The sequence below is a fragment of the Pezoporus wallicus genome, unplaced genomic scaffold (genome assembly GCF_028554395.1).
Source record: "Pezoporus wallicus isolate ANWC-B61680 ecotype Strahan unplaced genomic scaffold, APGP_CSIRO_Pwel_v1 contig_5418, whole genome shotgun sequence".
Taxonomy (NCBI): Eukaryota; Metazoa; Chordata; class Aves; order Psittaciformes; family Psittacidae; genus Pezoporus; species Pezoporus wallicus.
In genome coordinates this window covers 5,484,538-5,503,610 of record NW_026640709.1, presented here as the reverse complement: position 1 = coordinate 5,503,610, position 19,073 = coordinate 5,484,538, and the positions used below count along the sequence as shown (strand labels likewise).

General features: G+C 35.8%; 1 protein-coding gene across 1 annotated transcript in view; it reads right to left on the bottom strand.

Annotated features, from left to right (window-relative positions):
• The window catches only part of AQR (aquarius intron-binding spliceosomal factor), a 49,341-nt gene that overhangs the window by 6,995 nt on the left and 23,273 nt on the right, over positions 1–19,073 (bottom strand). Inside the window, exons 20-30 of the mRNA XM_057420019.1 lie at positions 18,554–18,795; positions 16,906–17,052; positions 16,266–16,335; positions 13,557–13,667; positions 12,615–12,724; positions 9,846–9,981; positions 8,070–8,279; positions 7,131–7,268; positions 6,264–6,335; positions 2,689–2,876; positions 962–1,133 (exon numbers count right to left, since the gene is read on the bottom strand). Of these exons, the coding sequence (XP_057276002.1) occupies positions 962–1,133; positions 2,689–2,876; positions 6,264–6,335; positions 7,131–7,268; positions 8,070–8,279; positions 9,846–9,981; positions 12,615–12,724; positions 13,557–13,667; positions 16,266–16,335; positions 16,906–17,052; positions 18,554–18,795 (1,596 nt within the window). The remainder of the gene's footprint in view (positions 1–961; positions 1,134–2,688; positions 2,877–6,263; positions 6,336–7,130; positions 7,269–8,069; positions 8,280–9,845; positions 9,982–12,614; positions 12,725–13,556; positions 13,668–16,265; positions 16,336–16,905; positions 17,053–18,553; positions 18,796–19,073) is intronic.

The window sequence follows — 19,073 nt, the reverse complement described above, 5'->3', positions numbered from 1 at the left end:
CCACAAAAACAACCCAAAGTCCCTCTCCCCTGCAAAAACCTCCCAAAACCCTATAGGAAACATGAGAAGAGCCTGCTCATGAAATCGCTGCTGTAATGATAAAGGTGTCAGTGTTCTTCCATGAGTGTTCCCAGTCTTCTTTGGCCCAGGAGTGGTCTAAACTCAGAGTGCTCAGACTCTCAATTATCAGAATCTCATTTTTAAGGCAGTAACTCCAGCTATTCCTGTTCCACAGGACAACTTTTTAACACTTGTACATTACAGTGTTAAAAACAAATATAGCATAAAAACAAAATAAAAAGAAACTCTTCCCTCCAAACAACTGTGCCCTCAACCTAGAAGTAAGATAAAGTGGATTATGGCTCACCACTGTTTTCTTCACTAACAGCACATTAGTTTGTATAACAAAAAAGTGGGAGGAACCCAAGCAAAACATACAGATACATATCTTGAAAAAAATACATAAACATAACTCAATGATTTTAACAGGGGAAAAAAATGACCATGAGTATTATCATCTTAAAGCACACTGTTTGCTTTTCACAATTTTAAGCAAAATTTAAGGTGTTAATTCCATGTTAATTTCAATCTTTGATCCTTCATGTACAGGGGAAATGCTACCACGCTATCATGGCGGTACAGCTGAATCACAGCAGTATTTAACTTGCTATAGGCCAAAAACAATGTTTTGTAACGAATTATACACCAAATCTCATTCCTCCTAAAACACTGAGAAAACACAGATCTCAAGCAAAGTCAATCACTTTGAGCAAAAAGCAAAACATATAATTTTCAACACTGAAAACTCATTAAAAGGAGAAAAAGAATCATGCACACACATGACTCAATTATCTGAGAACATGAATTAAAACATCCATTTACTGTATTTTGATTGTCTTCATGGCAGATGTAACATGTGATATCTAGGTTAAATGAAGTATATATGTAGCATTTCTCTTACTTGATAGAAATAAGGATTGGGCTCAGACTCTCCCACACCATTGAAATCTTCCACATTTATAAGCTGGAAGTCGTACAAAAACCCAGCATTGGCTGTTCTGAACTCTGGCAGAAGCTGCACATGAGGCAGGTTACCCAGGTTCTTGTAACGCCAGTTGTAAAGGTTACATAAACTGTTCAAAAACACACAGAGACAAACCCTCAATTCAACTCATTCAACACAATTCAAATGCACACACCTCATTACTTTCAACATTAATGTTTCTGCAGGTTTTCAATTGAAAAAATAATTTTGCTGGACAGCTATACGTATATAAATGAAAGCACTTGTACAAGCTATCCAACAATATTAAGTTTTTAAACTCTGTTTGGTTATGTCTCACAGAAAGCTTTAGATTTTACTTCAGTGCAGCACACGCAGCCTTGAGACTGTTCTACTTGATCAGACTTATGCTGAAGGGTACATATTGTGCAAAGAAATCTAGTAGGAATTTCCATGGGTAACAAAACTTAAGGAATATTAATGCTTCTTCACAAGAAAAAAGGAGTAGGAGAAAAAGGATTTTCAGCATTATCTGCTGTAAAGTTTCTTACTGCAAAAAAGAAATGAATTTTCTTATTTTGTATACTGCCATATATTAACATGGGACATGAAGGGAAGCTACTGATATCTACCCACTTCTGAATCACCTCTGGTATTTATAGAGACAGTAATATAAACAAAATGCCTCATTCACAAGCATACAACAAAATCCAGACCAGGTAAAGTAGCAGTTAGTTCATGGGAAGCTACCTATGACAAAGCATAGGAAGGTATGGAAAAAATCCTAGATGATGAAATGGTTTATGAAGTGATAGAATTCTGCTCTAAGAAATTTGCAGAGATGTTGCAAAATAGCAGATGGCAAAATAAACTTAATTTATCACCATACTCAGCTATAATTTGCATTTTTAAAATCAGACTGAACTGTTTTTCATGACTAGAAAATAATATTCTACCCCCCCAACAATTCCTACATGAAAAAAAAATAAGTTCTTGTTCATTTTATGAAAATAAAAAAAAAAATCAGGATTTAAAACTAAACTTAGAGTAGCAAGATTTTATATGGAGTAATTTTCTCTTTGGTTTTATTTTACCTTCTTACTACAACCCCGCAAATATGCAATTTACACAATAAATAAAACATCTACATTACCACAGTAAAGTGACAAATACATGGATAAAAAAAGTTATCGTACTACAGAGATGCTGTATCTCTTTAAATATATAAAAAAGGCTTAACACTCTTGGGTGGACAACATGACTGTCTTCAATAAAAGCTGAAGCTCTGCTGAAATAGTACAAGAAAAGAACTCTTTTGCAGAATTTAAGGGAAATATTATGTATACAACTCTAAGTAAATAATGTATTTATTTGGCCTTAAATATATTTAATATATTAGTTAAGAAAAGGAAGCTTCTAAAAAAGTTTCAGCTGTAAAGAAAAAACCAACAAAATTTGACTACTAAAATTCCTTTAAATATGATTTTCATTAAAGTACTCATAAAATAGCAGAGTACTATTATATTATCAAAAAAGGAAAATAAATCTGATTGTATTTCAGCAAAGCAGTTTTGCAAACTCCTGTCCTAACAATAAAATAAAGTTTCCAAAATTATATGTGTACTTTTTCTCTTTTTATCTTTGTATTTTCTTATAGGATAGACATGACATTTTGTATGTCTCACCTTGCTCTTGCTCTTCCCTGAGCATCCAAATCAACAGTTGGCACTCCAACACGAACAAATCGTGTAAAAAGAGACTGCTCCATGTTGGAGTATTTTTGAAATGCCATGTTCTTAATGACTGGTGGCAGCTGATGATGGTCTCCAATCATAATCCACCGCTTCAAACGACTGAATCCATCCTGGGGGTTCTAGAATTAAACAATTACAGAATTGTAACTGTTACACTGTAACTGAGGTACTCAATTACAACACATTAGCAGTCAAACTGGCTTAGTCTGAGCACTAAATTTCAATATTTGTTCTTAAGCTACACTGAGCTGCAGTCATTTTAAAGACTATTACAGCTTCTTTCTAATCTACTACCAGAAAAAGAAGCAGTGCTTTACATAAACTCCTGTTTGTTATAAAGCAACAGGTAAGTTTATCTACTAAAATAGTAGAGAAATATCAGTATGCCATATTGCATTGTTTTAAAAGTCAAAGTTAACATGTCAGAACACAAAAGGAGGGGAAAAAAGCACGAATACATAGAAGTTATAGTAAAAAAATCTGATTTCTACACAGTAGTGTTACCCTACAATAGTCCTTTTATTTTTTTTTTTATTCCAAGATAGCAAATACGAACTACCTGCAGCATCTGAAACAGTTTTAGTGCTCATGTACCTGAGGTACAAACTGAGCCAACCTTTCAAGTGTCTCTGTAGTTTATGTGTTTCCCCTGTTTAGCTCTGGAATTCTCACATGGCCTCTTCCATGACCAGAACGAGCCTCTAATTAAATCCCCACCCTGGCCCTTGGACTGAATGCTCTTCAGTATGTTTGGTATATCTCTTTCCAGGTCCTCATCATCCTTTGTCTACCTAAATTACATACTGACAGAACTCAGCAATGACTGCTGAGCCCATGAGTTCTCTTTCACGATTTCAGAACTCATGGAAGAACATTGTAACATAGGGACAAAAGGGGAACAGATGTGTAGAACTGGAATTCTGAAATTTTCACCTGCAAGTTTTACAATTCAGAGCCATGTTTGTTATACACTTCTGTGATATTTCCCTTTCTCAATAGGAGCACTACTCAAGACAAAGACTAAAGTTCCTTTCCTTGCCATCCTGAAGTGTAAAAGAAATGAAGACCTCTCTGATAAGAGAGTAAAGAATGAAAACTGAATTCTGGACTGTCCAGCTCACCACGCCGAAAGATGCCTTACTAAGAAAGTGGATGGAAATTATTTTCAATGGCAAGGGAAAAGATTTTATTTTATCCCCTCCCAAAAGGCTACTGCTTTTGAGAAGACCAATTAGTCTATATAATTATTCTTCTCTGATCAGCCATTTCAATCACAAAGAGCTCTGCAAAGAACTCTGTTTTTAAAAATTTCTTATTCTGAATTGTAAGTGCAAGAAATCAAGTACTACTCTGTAAGCCTAGCTCTTCAGGTTTTGTTAAAAAAGGAAACAAAACAATCCTCAATTTTCAAGGTCTATTTTGACAGCTATTGTAAATAAGATCACAGAATAACACACAGAATATGACCCTATGATGAAACAGTCAGCTTATGTATTGTTCATGTACACTTACTTCCCCTCACCAGCCTGATGCACCTGGTTATTCAATGTTCACTCAACCATTTAAAAAACACTCTAAGATGCTTATTTACTATGTCTAATAATTTCATAATCAATGAAAACCACTGTAAAAACCATACAGAATTTCATCATTACATAGCACTGCAGTACAATGTTGCGTCACAATTTGTGAGAAGCCTCACTCCAGTGGTTTGCTCTCCAGACACCCAAATGAGATGGGCAAGTATGTGTTCCTGTTCAGAGTTCAGGCAGTATTTGGGGTTTATAGGGTGAATTAGTTGCCTGCCTGCTCAGAATTATCAAAAGTCATCAGTCTTTAAACACATCAAGGTGTAAAGTACTACATTTTTATCCCTAAAATCTAAAAACCTATGGAGTTAAAACAGCAACTGAGAACAGGAGTTGGGCTTTAAAAGCAACTTAGACATGCAATTTTTTTTGTGTGCTAGGCACATAGTTATTTTCCTGCAACTGTGTTCTAATATCCACTGGAACAGAGCAAAATGAAAAATTATGAGATACAATTACAAATATATCCAGTATTTCATGGAATTTCTATCATGCCTTTTTCAATACACATTTTCTTTTAGAATGAAAATCAAAAAGCTTGGATGTGGTTTTCTTAGAAGACTTTATTTATTGCTTTTCAATGAAAGTATCTGCTCCAGGCAAAGCTTCTGAAACAAAACTTAATTTTACAATATGAGAATATTAATTTGAGAATATGAAATGCAGACTGCATATTTTTCAGAAAGCCACTAGAGTAAGAATCAAATCAACAGTAGACTGTCTTCAGTTTTACTGACTTTCCACACATCAAACTGATTCACAGGTACAGTTTGCCCAGAGCTCCTGAGGGAGGCCATACTTCCAGAGGTGAAATTTTATCTTACAATGACTGCAGATTACAGAGATAGCAGAGCGACAGATGAGCAAGAAGCACATTTTACTTACTTATTAAATCCCCTAGCTCTTAAAAGAGGAGTTGCTAGAAGCAACCACACACAATCCTTACTGGAGGCAAAAAAAAAAAATGTCAAGAAAGTCCAAGCATCTTGAGCTTAGAATGATCAGCACAAACGTTTTTAAGGAAAGGTACTCAACTTCAGAAGTAGCAGTGTTGGCCATCTATTACAAAAATCCCTTACGTAACAGAGCTATTGCTACCTGGCTTCTTAAAGACTATGCTATAAATATCCCCTGTTCCATGTTAGCTCCAGTTCCCTTCCTTCCTTCCCTGCATTAGCAGTACCTTTCCAGCTGCAAGACTTTCATTCAACTGTATCATATCTGCATTCCTTTATCTACTAATTGCTTGCTTTCCAAACACAGTACAAGCTGCAGCTTATTCCGGGCTAAATATTTACCAATTGATCAGATAAAAGGTATAATTATTGGGAAAAAAAAGAACCAATAATCATTTGTTTTCTTTCTGTGGAGTTGTAATGTCAATTAGAAGGTCTCCTCTCTAGCTGGCCCCAGTTTTCCTTGAAGTTGTCTGTGCTTGGTATCTCTCTCTCTTAATCCTGACTGAAACTGACCAAACGCCACAAACAGACAGATGACACAGAGCAATTATGTAAACCTTACGCTTTTGGGTAACAAAACCCATACTTAATAGCCCTTATTTAAAATTTAACAATTTTTACAATCAGAAATAATCACTATTAAATGACAAAGAATATAACAAAGCCAGGACTACTTTACATAAAGTATCTTCACTTTATTTTCAAAACAAAAGCCTGCTAATCCTACTATTTAGTCAATAAAACCAATATATCTAGAACTATTAGCTTACTCCATATCATCAAAACCCAAGGATAAACAACTTTGTAGAACAAAGTGAAAGTTCTTGCTGTCCACTCACATGGCAAGTATCAGTCCTAGGTTACTTTCTGCACAAGGTATTTTCCTTTAAATATTCTGTATTGTTCACAGACTTTCATTTAACATTTTTTGTAATATATTTTATGATTCAGGTCTAACCTGCAGCAGGAGAGGTATAAAGGTTTCTATCTCCAGAATCTGAGCAGACTCTTCCATTAAGATGTTGTCATACTGAGGGGAAAAACGAAACAAAGAGATACGTCCATCAGGCAAGTAATACAAATTTATAGTTATTCAGCCTGGAAAAAAGAAGACATCAACTAGTTATTTGATTTTTGACAGGTGGAACAGTTACAGCAGGATTTTACCTCATAGGCAAAATATCAGTATTACCAAAACTAAATGTCAGAGGGTGAAATCCTACCACATCAATAGCAGATCTATCTGTACCAACCAACCAGGGCTTACATTCAGAAGGAATCCATGACTGAATCACGACATGCTTCCCACATCACACAACCCATCCAGAAAAGCTTTCTGCAGTAGATCAAACTATGCTGGTACCCTTGCACTGAAGCAGAAAAAGAGTGCTTTTGTGATCCAATACAGGGCATTATCAGAGAAAAATAATACTAAAAGTTATTGGTGGTTGGCTACTGTCACATACAAGTCTGTACTAAATTAATATCTATGGCTAATACTGCAGAGTGAGAACAGCATTGCATCATAGTACCTTTTCATCAAATCGTTCATTTTTTAGGTGAAGTTATAAGGGCCATTTTTTCTGCCTTTATTTTATTACTCAGTCATATCACTGCAGATCATCATCTACACTATTAAGCTTTTTTTTATATAAGTAACTTAGAAGTGATCTTATTTTTTACTTATTTTTTTCTTCAGTAAAATTAAAAATTGAAACACACTAGTACAAAAAAAGCAACTCAAAATAACCTAGTTGCCTAGATTTAGTACAGACAAAAAAGTTTATACAAGAGAGGGTGGGGACCAAAACAAAAAAGTCATTACTTTGAAACCTAATTCAACCAGGTCGTGTCGTTTCAGAGCAGCATGAGTACAAGTCATGGCAATGATTTTTGCTTCTTTCACCAACAGGTATTTGGATCTATCCAGGCCACTGCGGAGAAGTTCAAATGCTCTGAATTCCTATGCAAGAGAAGAAAATCGTGAAAGTCAGAATACAAAAAAATTTTCCTTATAAAATGTATTCACTTCAAGTATCTGGCCACTTTCTTAATATAAATAGACAAGTTCTGAAGGTACCTACTGCTAGGAATCCCATTTTGAATAATTTTTAATGCTAAACTTGGAAATCACAGTATTTCAAAAAACAATCTTTGAAATACACAAATAATTCTGCAATCTGTGGGCATATACAAGTTTGCAGACAATTATTCAATCAATTCTGAGGAACTCCCTCAGAATCCCCCAAAATTCTGTTGTACTATACCTTCTTGTTTTCCACTATAACACCACATCAAATTCAGTATTGGAAGACCATTTAAGTTAATATGACTAAATGATACACAGACCACCTTTACCCATACTTTTAAAAGCCTCTAAAGCAATTCTGGGAAAAACAGAAGACAGTCCATTTAAGTTACTTCTAGGTTACCTGATTAAAGACAACTCACTGGAAATGCAAAGACCCTGTGAGGATGAGAGGAGCAGTGATAGGCAAACCAACCCCAGTAACCTTATCAATGAAAACGGAACACCCAGAATGGCTGCTTCCTAAGATCAAAATAAAACAAATTAGACTTTTGTGCCTGTTGTGAAACATGCCAGTATTACCCAAAGGTGGAAATTCTCACCTTAGCAGCTAATAAAGCTGCCTAGAGTTACATACTCGTTGGAGGATACAGGGCAAAGGAGAATTTTGGAACTGTGTAAAGTTTTTTATAGGATTAGCCAGATCCACTTACCTTTAACAGTTTCATGCCTTACCTCAAGCTGAGTGAATATTTTCTTAACATGTCTAAAACACCCTTCAGCAATTTCCATGTCTTCTTCATAGGATTTGCCTTTGAAAACTGGTTGAGGAGCATTTGCAAAATACTGGTGAAAAGGAAAGAAACTGGAGACATCCGTAACATCTGGCACTTTTCCACCCTTAACTTTGACTTTGCTGATATACTCCTCCCAACGAGACATTACCTATGACAAACAGAAGTTTCATATTGACATGTTTTAATATCAAAGTCATTGGCAAGGTGTAGCCTTGCACACACAATATTAAGAAAAATTATCACAAAAGCAAGGTATGTCTAAATTGGCACTTGAGCTTGTATCGGGACAGTGGTTTTGAAGCTGTGGTGCATTGACTTGACTTGGGGAAAACTGATTTGTTTCCAATTGCAAGTGGAGTACAATGGTGAGAAACATACAGAACCAAAACCACCTTTCTTCTCCGCCCCCTCTTTCTTCCCAGGTTCAATTTTACTCCTTCATTCCCAACTCTTCTACCTCCTCCCCACTCTGAACAGTGCAGGAGGAATGGGGCTTTGTCACTCAAGTTTGTAGCACTGCATCTTTGCCACCTCACACGTTTCCACTGCTCTGACATGCGCTTTCTACAGGCTGCAGCTTCAGGGCATATCCACCTGTTCTAGCATGGGGCCCTCCACTGGCTGCGGTGTGGCTATCTGCTCCGACACAGTCCTCCATGGGCTGGAAGGGGGCAACCTGCTTTGCCATGGTCCTCTCCATGAGGTACGGGAGAATCTCTGTTCCTGCTCCTCCTTTTCCTTCTGACCTTGGTGTATATGGTTGCTCCCCACACTCCCCTCTCTGCCCCAGGTGCTGCACAGTGGTTTTTGACTTTTACTCAAAGATGTTTTTAGAGAGGCATCGCCAGTGTCACTGATGGGCTCAGTTTCAGCCAGCTGTGGGTCCATTTGAGCTGGCTGTGTCCAGCACTGAGCAGCCCCATGCCTCTTCTCAGAGATTATACTTGCAGATCACAGCTATTAAAATCTTGCACATAAACCCAGTACAGAAGGAATTTCCTGATTACCTCCACTTACAGTACTTTGGTTGAAATACCAAGTGGGACTCCTCTGGGAGGAAACTGAACCAAAAGACGAGCTCTACCAGTGCTCCTAGAATTCTCCAACACCTAATGTCCATTTAAGGCTTAGGCCCACGATACAGCTAGCCCGAGTAACTTCAGTAAAAACATACACCGTGTATGCATTTGATCCTAAGTACCAGTCTATAAATCAGTTTAAGCCACACCAACTGCTAATATAGATCATATCACTGAAAAATACATGCAAGGAAAATCACGGATATACAATATACAGAAAATGTGTTTTTTATACTGTGCATCTAATTTCATGCTGGCATTTAATGCCATAAAGCATTCTAAAGCAGGACCATCAAGTAACTGCTCTAATGCTTGTTCAAAATGTAAAGCAGACCACATATTTTTCCATCTGAAGGAGAAACTTCAGGTTAGCATCTCTGCCAGCAGCCATGAAGAACAGCACTGCTAGCCTTTAATTGGCGAGTCATCATGTAGGCGTCAAAACAACAGCAATACAAGTAACTAATGCTGCAATTATAGCTTTAGCTGCTATTGTATTTTAAATCACTGAAGAAAATGCGGTTTGCTTTAGTTTTTTTTTTAGACTCAATTTTGAAAATTCACTCAAATTTTCACAAACTGTTCCATAACACACTGAGGTCATACAGTCTTTGTAGAAGGATTTCAGCCCTTACTTGGTACAAGAAAAAGTGGCCAGCTGTTTCACAAGTGTAAGAAACATCTCCTGGGACTCCAAGACTCTCTTGCAATCGTCCAACTTCCCGTAAAAGTTCAAGTCTTCGAGCCAGCACATAATTAACTCTTCCATACCTACAAAACGGATTAAACAACATAATTTGTATTTAAATGTAGCTAATTCAAACCAGTTTATTTCAAGTATCATGAGAGCTCACACACCAAACACGATGCACCCTCAAAAAAAACAACCCACAACTACTAGCTAGTCCCAAAACCCAAGAATATGCTACATGCTAACTATTTCTATCAGTTGAGGCCTAACAATTTACAAAGCCATACAAGAGCCATTACTGTACAGTTCTTTTTATCCTATCACTTCAACAAAAGCTTCTTAAGTGTTAATAAAATATTCCTGCGATGTATCTGTAAAGTAGAAAAAGTATCACAGCGTACTGTTTAGGAGCTACCAGTCCACTACGTTACATAAATACAACCAAGTTATACAAGTCTATGGACCTTCCTAAACAGAATCAATACTCAGAGTTTCAGTATGGCAAGGCTGAATTCCTTTGACAACATACAAAATTTCTAATAACAACTGGCCCACCCTAACAGACAGGTTTCCATCCACACATAGGATACGTACGTACCTGACACACCCTGTGCTCCTAGCTGCCTGCTGAACAACTTTTATGACTAGTCTGTAACTTACTCCTTCCATTCTTCCTCCTCTTACAAAATTCAAGGCCAATTTTTTTTCTTTATAAATCAATTTCCTTATTCCATGCACTCCCCCCCTCCCAGAAGCAGTACAAAACCAACAAAAAATCTATGGATCACTTTTTCTAAAAAAGAAAACAGATTAAAAAAGTATACCAACAGATGAAATTAAAGAAATGAGAGGAACAGGACACTTTCTTTTAAAAATGCATACATAGTTAAAAGCTCAAATAAAAACATGTCAGTACGACACTTTCATGAATAAGGGCTAACTTTTAAGTTCTTATTAAGCTTACTAGCAATAAAATAAGCTTTCAGCACAAAAGCAAAACCCAACAGACACAATCCCTGCTAATCACAATGGGTTCTATTGTCTTATTTAGAAGGGTGAGAGTAGTTAAAAGCTGGAGATTTGAATTTACTAAGAAACAACTGACTATGATATTGTTGACAACTGGAATAAAACAAGTTTCTTTGGACCTATGACAGTTTACGATCCTTGGAGCACTAAATAGTTTTTTTCATCTTCAACAAATCCAATCCATTATAATTACAAGTGACTGCAACCGGTTGTTTGGGTTTTTTTCCCCCCTCACACTTCCAGTGTCCTCTCGTTTCCCACAACATGTTCCTTTTATGGCACCCTCATTCATTGCTACAGAAGTTTCCTTGGCTGTGATTCCCTTTGTGTTTAAGTGGCAATACCAGTTTAATCGGCTCCCATCCACCTTACATTCTTATACCCCTGTTCTGCTTTGCTGCGCCTGCAGAAGGAGCAAAAAGGAACACTATGCTTGCAAGCAGAAGAAATTCTTTAGGCAGTATTGTGACCTCCAAAGCAGCCTGACTCAGGAAAAAATATGAAATCAGAAGCAAACAAACAAAACAAACAAGAGGCATATGAGAAATAAACTTCTCACAGTAGTGCAGCCCACCTTCATACATCTTGCTCAACCCTCATCCTCCCTCCCAAACTGCCAGAACCCTTAGAACTTGCAGTAATGTCCCATAAGTCTGGAGTTACCTTGAAAAGAACGAAAACAGACAATATAGAGTGCCTCAAAGAAAACTTTTTAATGATAAGCATTTCTGTTCCAGGAATACTAAATTCTGGATATTACTAAATAAATATCTTCCATGCCATCATTTCACTAAGATTTTGGCTATCAGATTTCTGGAATAATTTGAGCATGCTAAAGCATTCAAATTTATTAAAAAAAAACACAAGGTATTTATTTATTCATTTATTTATTCATTTTGCTAAATGAAACATAACTATGCATACGGGGGTAGTTTCTAGTCACTATATATAATTTTTACTACAGCTTTTGAAGTCAAAGTATTGCTATAATAATCCAGTACTGGACAGTTATTTCCAGTGCATGACCATTATATCCCTGCTTACATTGATGAATGTACGTAATCCTACTGACGTCAATTGGACTAACACATAACAAACATACTAATATTTACAAGCACAGGTTCTTAAGCCTTTGGACTGATAGAATTAATAGCTTTTCTTATATTTTTATTCTCCAAAGCATGTTATTTACCAATGAAATAAGTGACTCTGCATTAAATCAATACACTAAAGAATTAAAACCAGAAAGTTTAATTTCATGTTTATAGTTATTAATGGCATATTCACCATGCCAGTAGAAGTGATATATTGGTACAAAAAATTCGCAAATGCAGAAACCTACCTTTCTCTCACAAAACAGATTAATTCTATAAAGTGTGTAGGGGCCCAAGATATATTGCGCTACTTTTACTTAAGCAGTTGAGTTTGTGAACATGTCTGATTCTGCCTTTAGATTCTCAAAGGCAACACAGTTTCTCCACTAAATAATAACCAAAATTACTTAACCCTGTATTGAAAGCAGGTGCACTCTGCATTACTGGGATTCAACAATATTACAAGAAAGGCAAAACTTGTCAAACACAGCTCCCTGCTCGTTTACAAGGGGGGGCAGAATGGATTCAGTGCATACTTCTTGCTACAATGCTTACGTAAATGAGTTTATCATTAGCACCTCCTTTCTCACCTGCTGAAATCTTTCTCTGTCTCTAATTCCTCTTCTCCATGACCCAGACGCAGAAGGTGGCGCTCGTCAATGTCTAGAGCCATGATTTTTTCAAACAGCTGGTTCAAGGCCTAAAGATTGACAAGAACAGGAGAAAAGGTAGTTTTTGTAAGTTCAGAGGCTCTTGCAGGGGAAAACTAAATAATTACTTGTAAGCCAGCTAGGAAATAATGCCCATTTTGGAATAAATGGGAGTAAAAGAAAACATGAAGTTAATACTGGAATTAGAGCTCTTAATCTTGGTAATAGGGAAATTAGCCTACCAAAACTCTTGCGTATTCATACTTTACAATAATTAAATTTGATTTTACATTTCTAAAACAATTTTAAAATTCATTCTATCCTGTAATTAATTTACTTGCTAAAGCTATCAGCTTTATAAATTGTCTCAAGAGGCACACTTTGCAAGCATGGATTTTGTGACACAACTAAACGACTCAACTTTTACAGTACATGAGAAAAGTGTGATCTGGTACTGACTGGCAGGTGCTGTGACTATTCCACATGGATAAGTAAATTTTGCTGAACCCAACTTTAAGATGCACTACATCTCCTGCCTTAAACTCTTCAATAAACTGTTCTTAAACTCTCCTCTGCCTTAAACAGGTTAATATCAACTGTCCAATTCAGTGTATTCCAAAGGAGTAAGTCTGTAAGCACTGGATCATCAAGTTATGAAGCAAACAATAAATATGAGCAACCTCCACTTGTACTTCAAGTCAGGACTACAAACCTGAAATTCAAAAAAAATGAATTTCACATTGTGAAATTGGCAAGACCACATACAAGCAAACGGAAGTTTTCACTGTTAAAAAGCAACTGCAATCCCAAACGTACTGATCTCAATACCTACTGGTTTTGATTTTAATTACAGGAAAACTTCATACATGACTGACACTTCACCTGATTAGAGTGTGTAACTATCAGAGTCCTTTGTTCTGGGAAATTATGATAAAGATTGGATATTATCTGAACTGCTACATCAGTTTTTCCAGTACCAGGTGGACCCACTACCTGAAACCAAAGGAAAACAATAAATTAAAAACAAACAAACAAACAAACAAAAAAAATCAACACACAATTTATCAGGGTATCGCAGAATACAGAAATATACCCAGCTGGGAAGAAAACACAACAATCTCACAGGACACTGACATCATACATTAACAACAACAAACAAAAATATCTTCTGTTTTATGTAAAATTGCTTGCTGGCTCCTATGATCTTCAAGAACATGTATAAACAACATGAAAGACTTAAGCTAATGCTGATTCCTGCCTGAGAGGAATACAGTAATCTAGCAATTAATTTCTGCCTTTTGTGAACTTCAAGAACAAATACAATGTATCATAAAAGACTTCATTCAGATTAGTTAGGCAGATTCCTGCCTAAGAGGAATATAGTAACCCAGCATCTGAAGTATTATTCTGTTTTGCAACCCATGAAAACAGACCTCAGAGAAAAAAAGGCTGTTTAGCCTCAGGTCAGAATACACACAGGGGAAACTTGGGAGGCAGGGAGCCTGGGAATAAGGTGAGGCAGATAAAAAGAACATGGGGAAAAAAGAAAGTCCATTCTTTTTATATTCCTCAAAAATGTACAACTGATGACCAAGAAGTGATACTGACAGTTAATATTTTTATATGCTCAATTATACCAATGTTAAAAAATTGACACCTGAGACATTTTAAAGGTGTCAAAGCATTACAGAGCATCTCAGTGTAATTTGTTCAACATCAAGAAACACAAAACGGCAGGTTTCATATGTCTTTACGAAAAATTAGAAATTGCTACGAAATCACACTTGCTTTAAGGAATCTCACTGATCACAGGATTCAAACGCAAGCAGCACTGTAGTTGTCAAAAATATTACACAGAAATACATGACATAATGAAAGAAAATAAAACATAGGCCTGTATCACGTAACTGTTTTCTCAGTCTGCCTTCTTTCTTCTGCCTGCAAAATAGTGGTGAGGTAAAAAAAACAACAAAACACCACCAAAACCAAAAGGAATTAAAAAATTTCAGATATCCTCATAACCAAAAAGCCAACTTTGTCATTTGTTTTCCCTTGTGACCTCTAACTTCTTTAAACATCAACAAATGCAGTTTTAGTAAAAAGTCCAAACTATATAACTCTCAAGTATTTATGGAGTACCATGCACAGGAAGTTACTTTTCTTCTTTAAAGCCCTCCAAAAGTGAGGTAGATGGTAGTTTATAATCTATTATACACTTGCATTTGAAGGCCATTATTGGATCAAAAAATATTACATGATAATAATAACAGCATGCAATGATATTTAAAACTTAAATAAGACAAAAATAAAAACGAGGGGACTTGGAGACCTCCTCTCTAGTACTTTGCATGTTAATTATATACTACAAAATAGTAATTTAAAATTTCCCAGTTTTCTCTCCTATTAACAATACTACTGATATAAAACAATACTCCTATATATTGGCATGGGTATTCTTGGACAAATGCTCCAATTATGTAAAATCCAGCAGTTCAAATCATTCCAAAATACCACTTCCAACACTGTTTAATAACCAAATTTAAAGCATTTATCACTGTGGCATTTTCACAGCATTAAAAAAAAAACAAACAAACAACAAAAAACCCACAAAATGTCTCATTTCTGAATAGTCCTTAAAGATGAAATTCTAGTAACAATCAGAAAGTTCTGCTGTGCTATACTAGAAAACATATACTCAAAAACACTGCCAAGAATCAATACCATTCTACTGAAGTTTATTTTTTCCTTTGACTTGCATCTTTTGTGTGCTAGCTGAAAAGAGTATAAGGAGTCATAAAACATAAGGAGGAAGTGACAAGGAAGAGCATGATACTAATGAATACCAATACAAAATATAAAAATTAGCATTATTGCCGATATAGGTCAAGAAGAAATTAGAAGCATCCGAGAAAAGTCATTCAAATATTCCACTGCGTCACTACAAGGATAGACTGCACTTCATTGTGAGACAGGTACTTGTAGTCAAAGTCTAACTGAGAGCAGTGAATTTTAAAGACCTTTGCAGAAATTCACTGATAAGAAATTATTTTCATAACAAATCCACCACTTTGGTTTGGTTTGGTTTGTAACTTCTTAGTTCTAAAATTCAGTAGGATATAAAAGGATGGCACATTACACAAGAGAGCAGAAAACAGGTCCCTGAAGACAATTCAATGAATTTCATTTCCTTTAATGGAGACAGATGAAACTAAAAATGATGCAAGTAATCTAAACAAGCCAAAACTGACAGACACACAAACTCTGCAGTCTAAAACTAGCAATCCAACCACTGAAAAAGTAAACTCAGTTGCTGCAGAAAGCCTTCAGCTACTGAAACACAGGATACAGTTACACATTAAATATGTTTCTGTATGATTCTGTGAAGATGGGAGGATGTTGAACATTTGTATAAATGTTCAACATTTGTAGTATGTAAACAACATTTGTATGTAATTTTTTTTGTATTTTGAAACTATTACTAGAAGTGACCCCAGCAAGGCTGCAGAAATAGGCATTACTGGTATTTCACTGCATGTGCCTAAAGCCAGAATCACATAAATAAGAGCATAAAATCCTTAAAAATATTCTTACCATAGTAAGCCCAGGTTGCATTCCCGCACGTATAGCTTCAATCTGAGTTTGGGTAAATTGAATAGTATTGCTGTAACAAAGCAAAACGAGATCAGAGAATTAACAGATTTTGCCAACTGTTTTGATAAGAGCAATTGTTTTTACCAAGTTTGCTTTAAATTAATTGGCTACATGTTTCTCCAGAACTGTACGCTTGCAAACTTATATAAGCTAAACCAACATTACAACTATCTTCTTTATAGATGTGATAAACCTGCAATTTTGAAGCAAGACAGTAAATCATATTGTCCACATGACAACAAAATCATCCCACCTAAAAGGCTGTCTGTCTTTAGTTTTTGTCATTTGCCAAGAATGCTGTAGAATTCTTTAGGTATGAGTCTCCTAGTATTCGAAGTCCTGACACAACACCAAAAGACAGTACGTCTCCTTGTTCTTCAAGGAAATTTTTTAACAGAGAAATCATAATAGAATAGTTTGATTTAAATGTGAAACAAAAGAGTCTCATATTCAAATCTTCCTTTGGTAATGAAAACAAGTAACATTTCATTTATGATCAACAATACTTTTCATGTATTCCTGAAAATTAACTACTATGCATGTTTTACCATTTGTAAATAAATTCTCATCTAATGATTACCGTTTTGGCTGATTATATGGATATGGTCCCCTGTTTGGAATGACATGAGGCTCTACAATCAGTGTTTTAGCTTCTTCGGGTTTTTCTTCATTCGCATCCTCTTCTTTTCTTTTCTTTCCTTTACCTCCCATTATAGGGAAAGTTATCCTGTAACATATAATTTAAGGCTATGCTTCAACACATTCACTATGATACCATACAGTCTTAGAAGTTTATACAGAAAGACTGTATACTTTCACACTTTAGGGGAAAAAGAGTTGTAAATGTGGATAAGGAAAGAAATGACAAATTGATGAAGCAGATTTTAAGAAAACATATTTGACAAGAAGCATGCCAAAAGTCTTCTTTACATAGCTTGAAAAGCCAGGAGCAGTGCTGAGAGCCAGCTGGAAAAAACACTGAAGACAAAAAGTTCGTAAATGAAAAAGGAAGGGACAGGAGTAAAGTTGCAATACAAAGCCACTGGCACTGTTCAACAGTAGTAACTTGATTTTGTTCTAGAACTGATGCTTTTTTTCTTTTTTTAAACACAAGATATGTCCATGTTCTCAACTGTTCAAACACATGAAGCCATTTATCCTTCCTTTTCAATATTTTTTATAGCCTTCTGCATCATGTTACCAAGCTTCTCCAACTTTGAAACAAGTCACAGTGAATTCCAATGGCTATCCAATTATCTTCAGACAACAATGCAGACATCCTTAACAGCAGTAACCTCTTTATCTCTTTACAGGACATATGCAGCAGTAGGAAGACTAACAGCTCTTCATAAACAGGAATATCTGTATTTTAACCTCTGAACTGAAAATGAACACTAGTTCATCATGGTAAATGGTGTGTGCTATCCTGTCTTAATACCTTCATATTATTTTTATACAATTACATACTGTTAGTATCTCCACTGCACATATTCTACATGCAGTGTTTCAGAAGCAGCATGGAAGATTACCTTCCTGTTTTTCTAGATTCAGTTTAACCATAAGAACTAACTGGTGCAGAGGGAAGAGCTGTCTTTTCCCTCGCCAGTCAAATCGACTCATTTAAAAGGAAATGTATTTCAACTTTCATTCAAGTATATGAGGAGGTCCACCAGGAGGGACAGAACAATCAAGTCTAAAAATGCTGAACAGCAACAATGAAACAAAATATGTAAATCTCATTTAGCGGGCACAAAGGTAGGCATCCTATTTCAGAAAGTATTTCTAACTAGAATAAGCAACATGGGATTTCAGATTTAATTCTTTATTTTAATTGAATTGTTTCAAAAAGCTGAAGTTTTAACTGATACTGAAATTGCTGTTCTTTGCTTGCTTTAATGAAACACATACAGAAGCTATGTAATTAAAAATCTTTAGGCTGAACTTGAAGAGGTTATATAGCATCATGCAGAAGTGAATACTATGTCTCTTCATTTTATCTCATACTGTTGCTTTTCCCATCTATTCAATCAATGCTCCAGAGAACAGAACAGAGCAGAAGCTGGTCCTGAGCCTCACTGTAGGTACAGTTAACCCTGTTATACATCTACCTTAAATATTAACATCTTTTCTTAAAACAAAACGTCTCCCTTCAACCAGTGATCTCAATTCCACCTAACATCACTTCTGCAAGAATACCAGATCAGAAGAAACTGAAATTTTGAGATCACCTGAAGGGGGGTATTTGCAGAACTGGATTATCAACAGTCACTTTAATATTATATCCAGGAAAGCTAGCTTTTAAGTGATCAATGGACAGAAAAGTGTCATTAAAATCCAGAGTTGCGATCTGATTTGGCATTTTTGAATAGTGTGCACTACTTGGGTCTCCATATCCGAGAATGATGTCATGCAGCCAGTCAGGAACCACACAATCTGTATTCATCAAATTCCTAATAGTCTCCAGAACAGCCTGTGAATTAGAAAAATGGAAAAACATGACTGGGGAGATTGACTTCTTACTAAGAAAACAAGACATAATGACAAGAAGACTAACCAAATCTATTCTAAATGCTTGCATATAACTGTCAGGTAAAGACTGTTGTTTCATCAGATTCAGTCAATATATACATGTTCTGCGTATATATTTTTATATATGGAAAAAAACCACCAGTGCCAAACATGTAATTCTTAAAATATTCAACTATTCTGTTAGTAAAGAGGACCACAGACATCAGTAAGATTTTCATT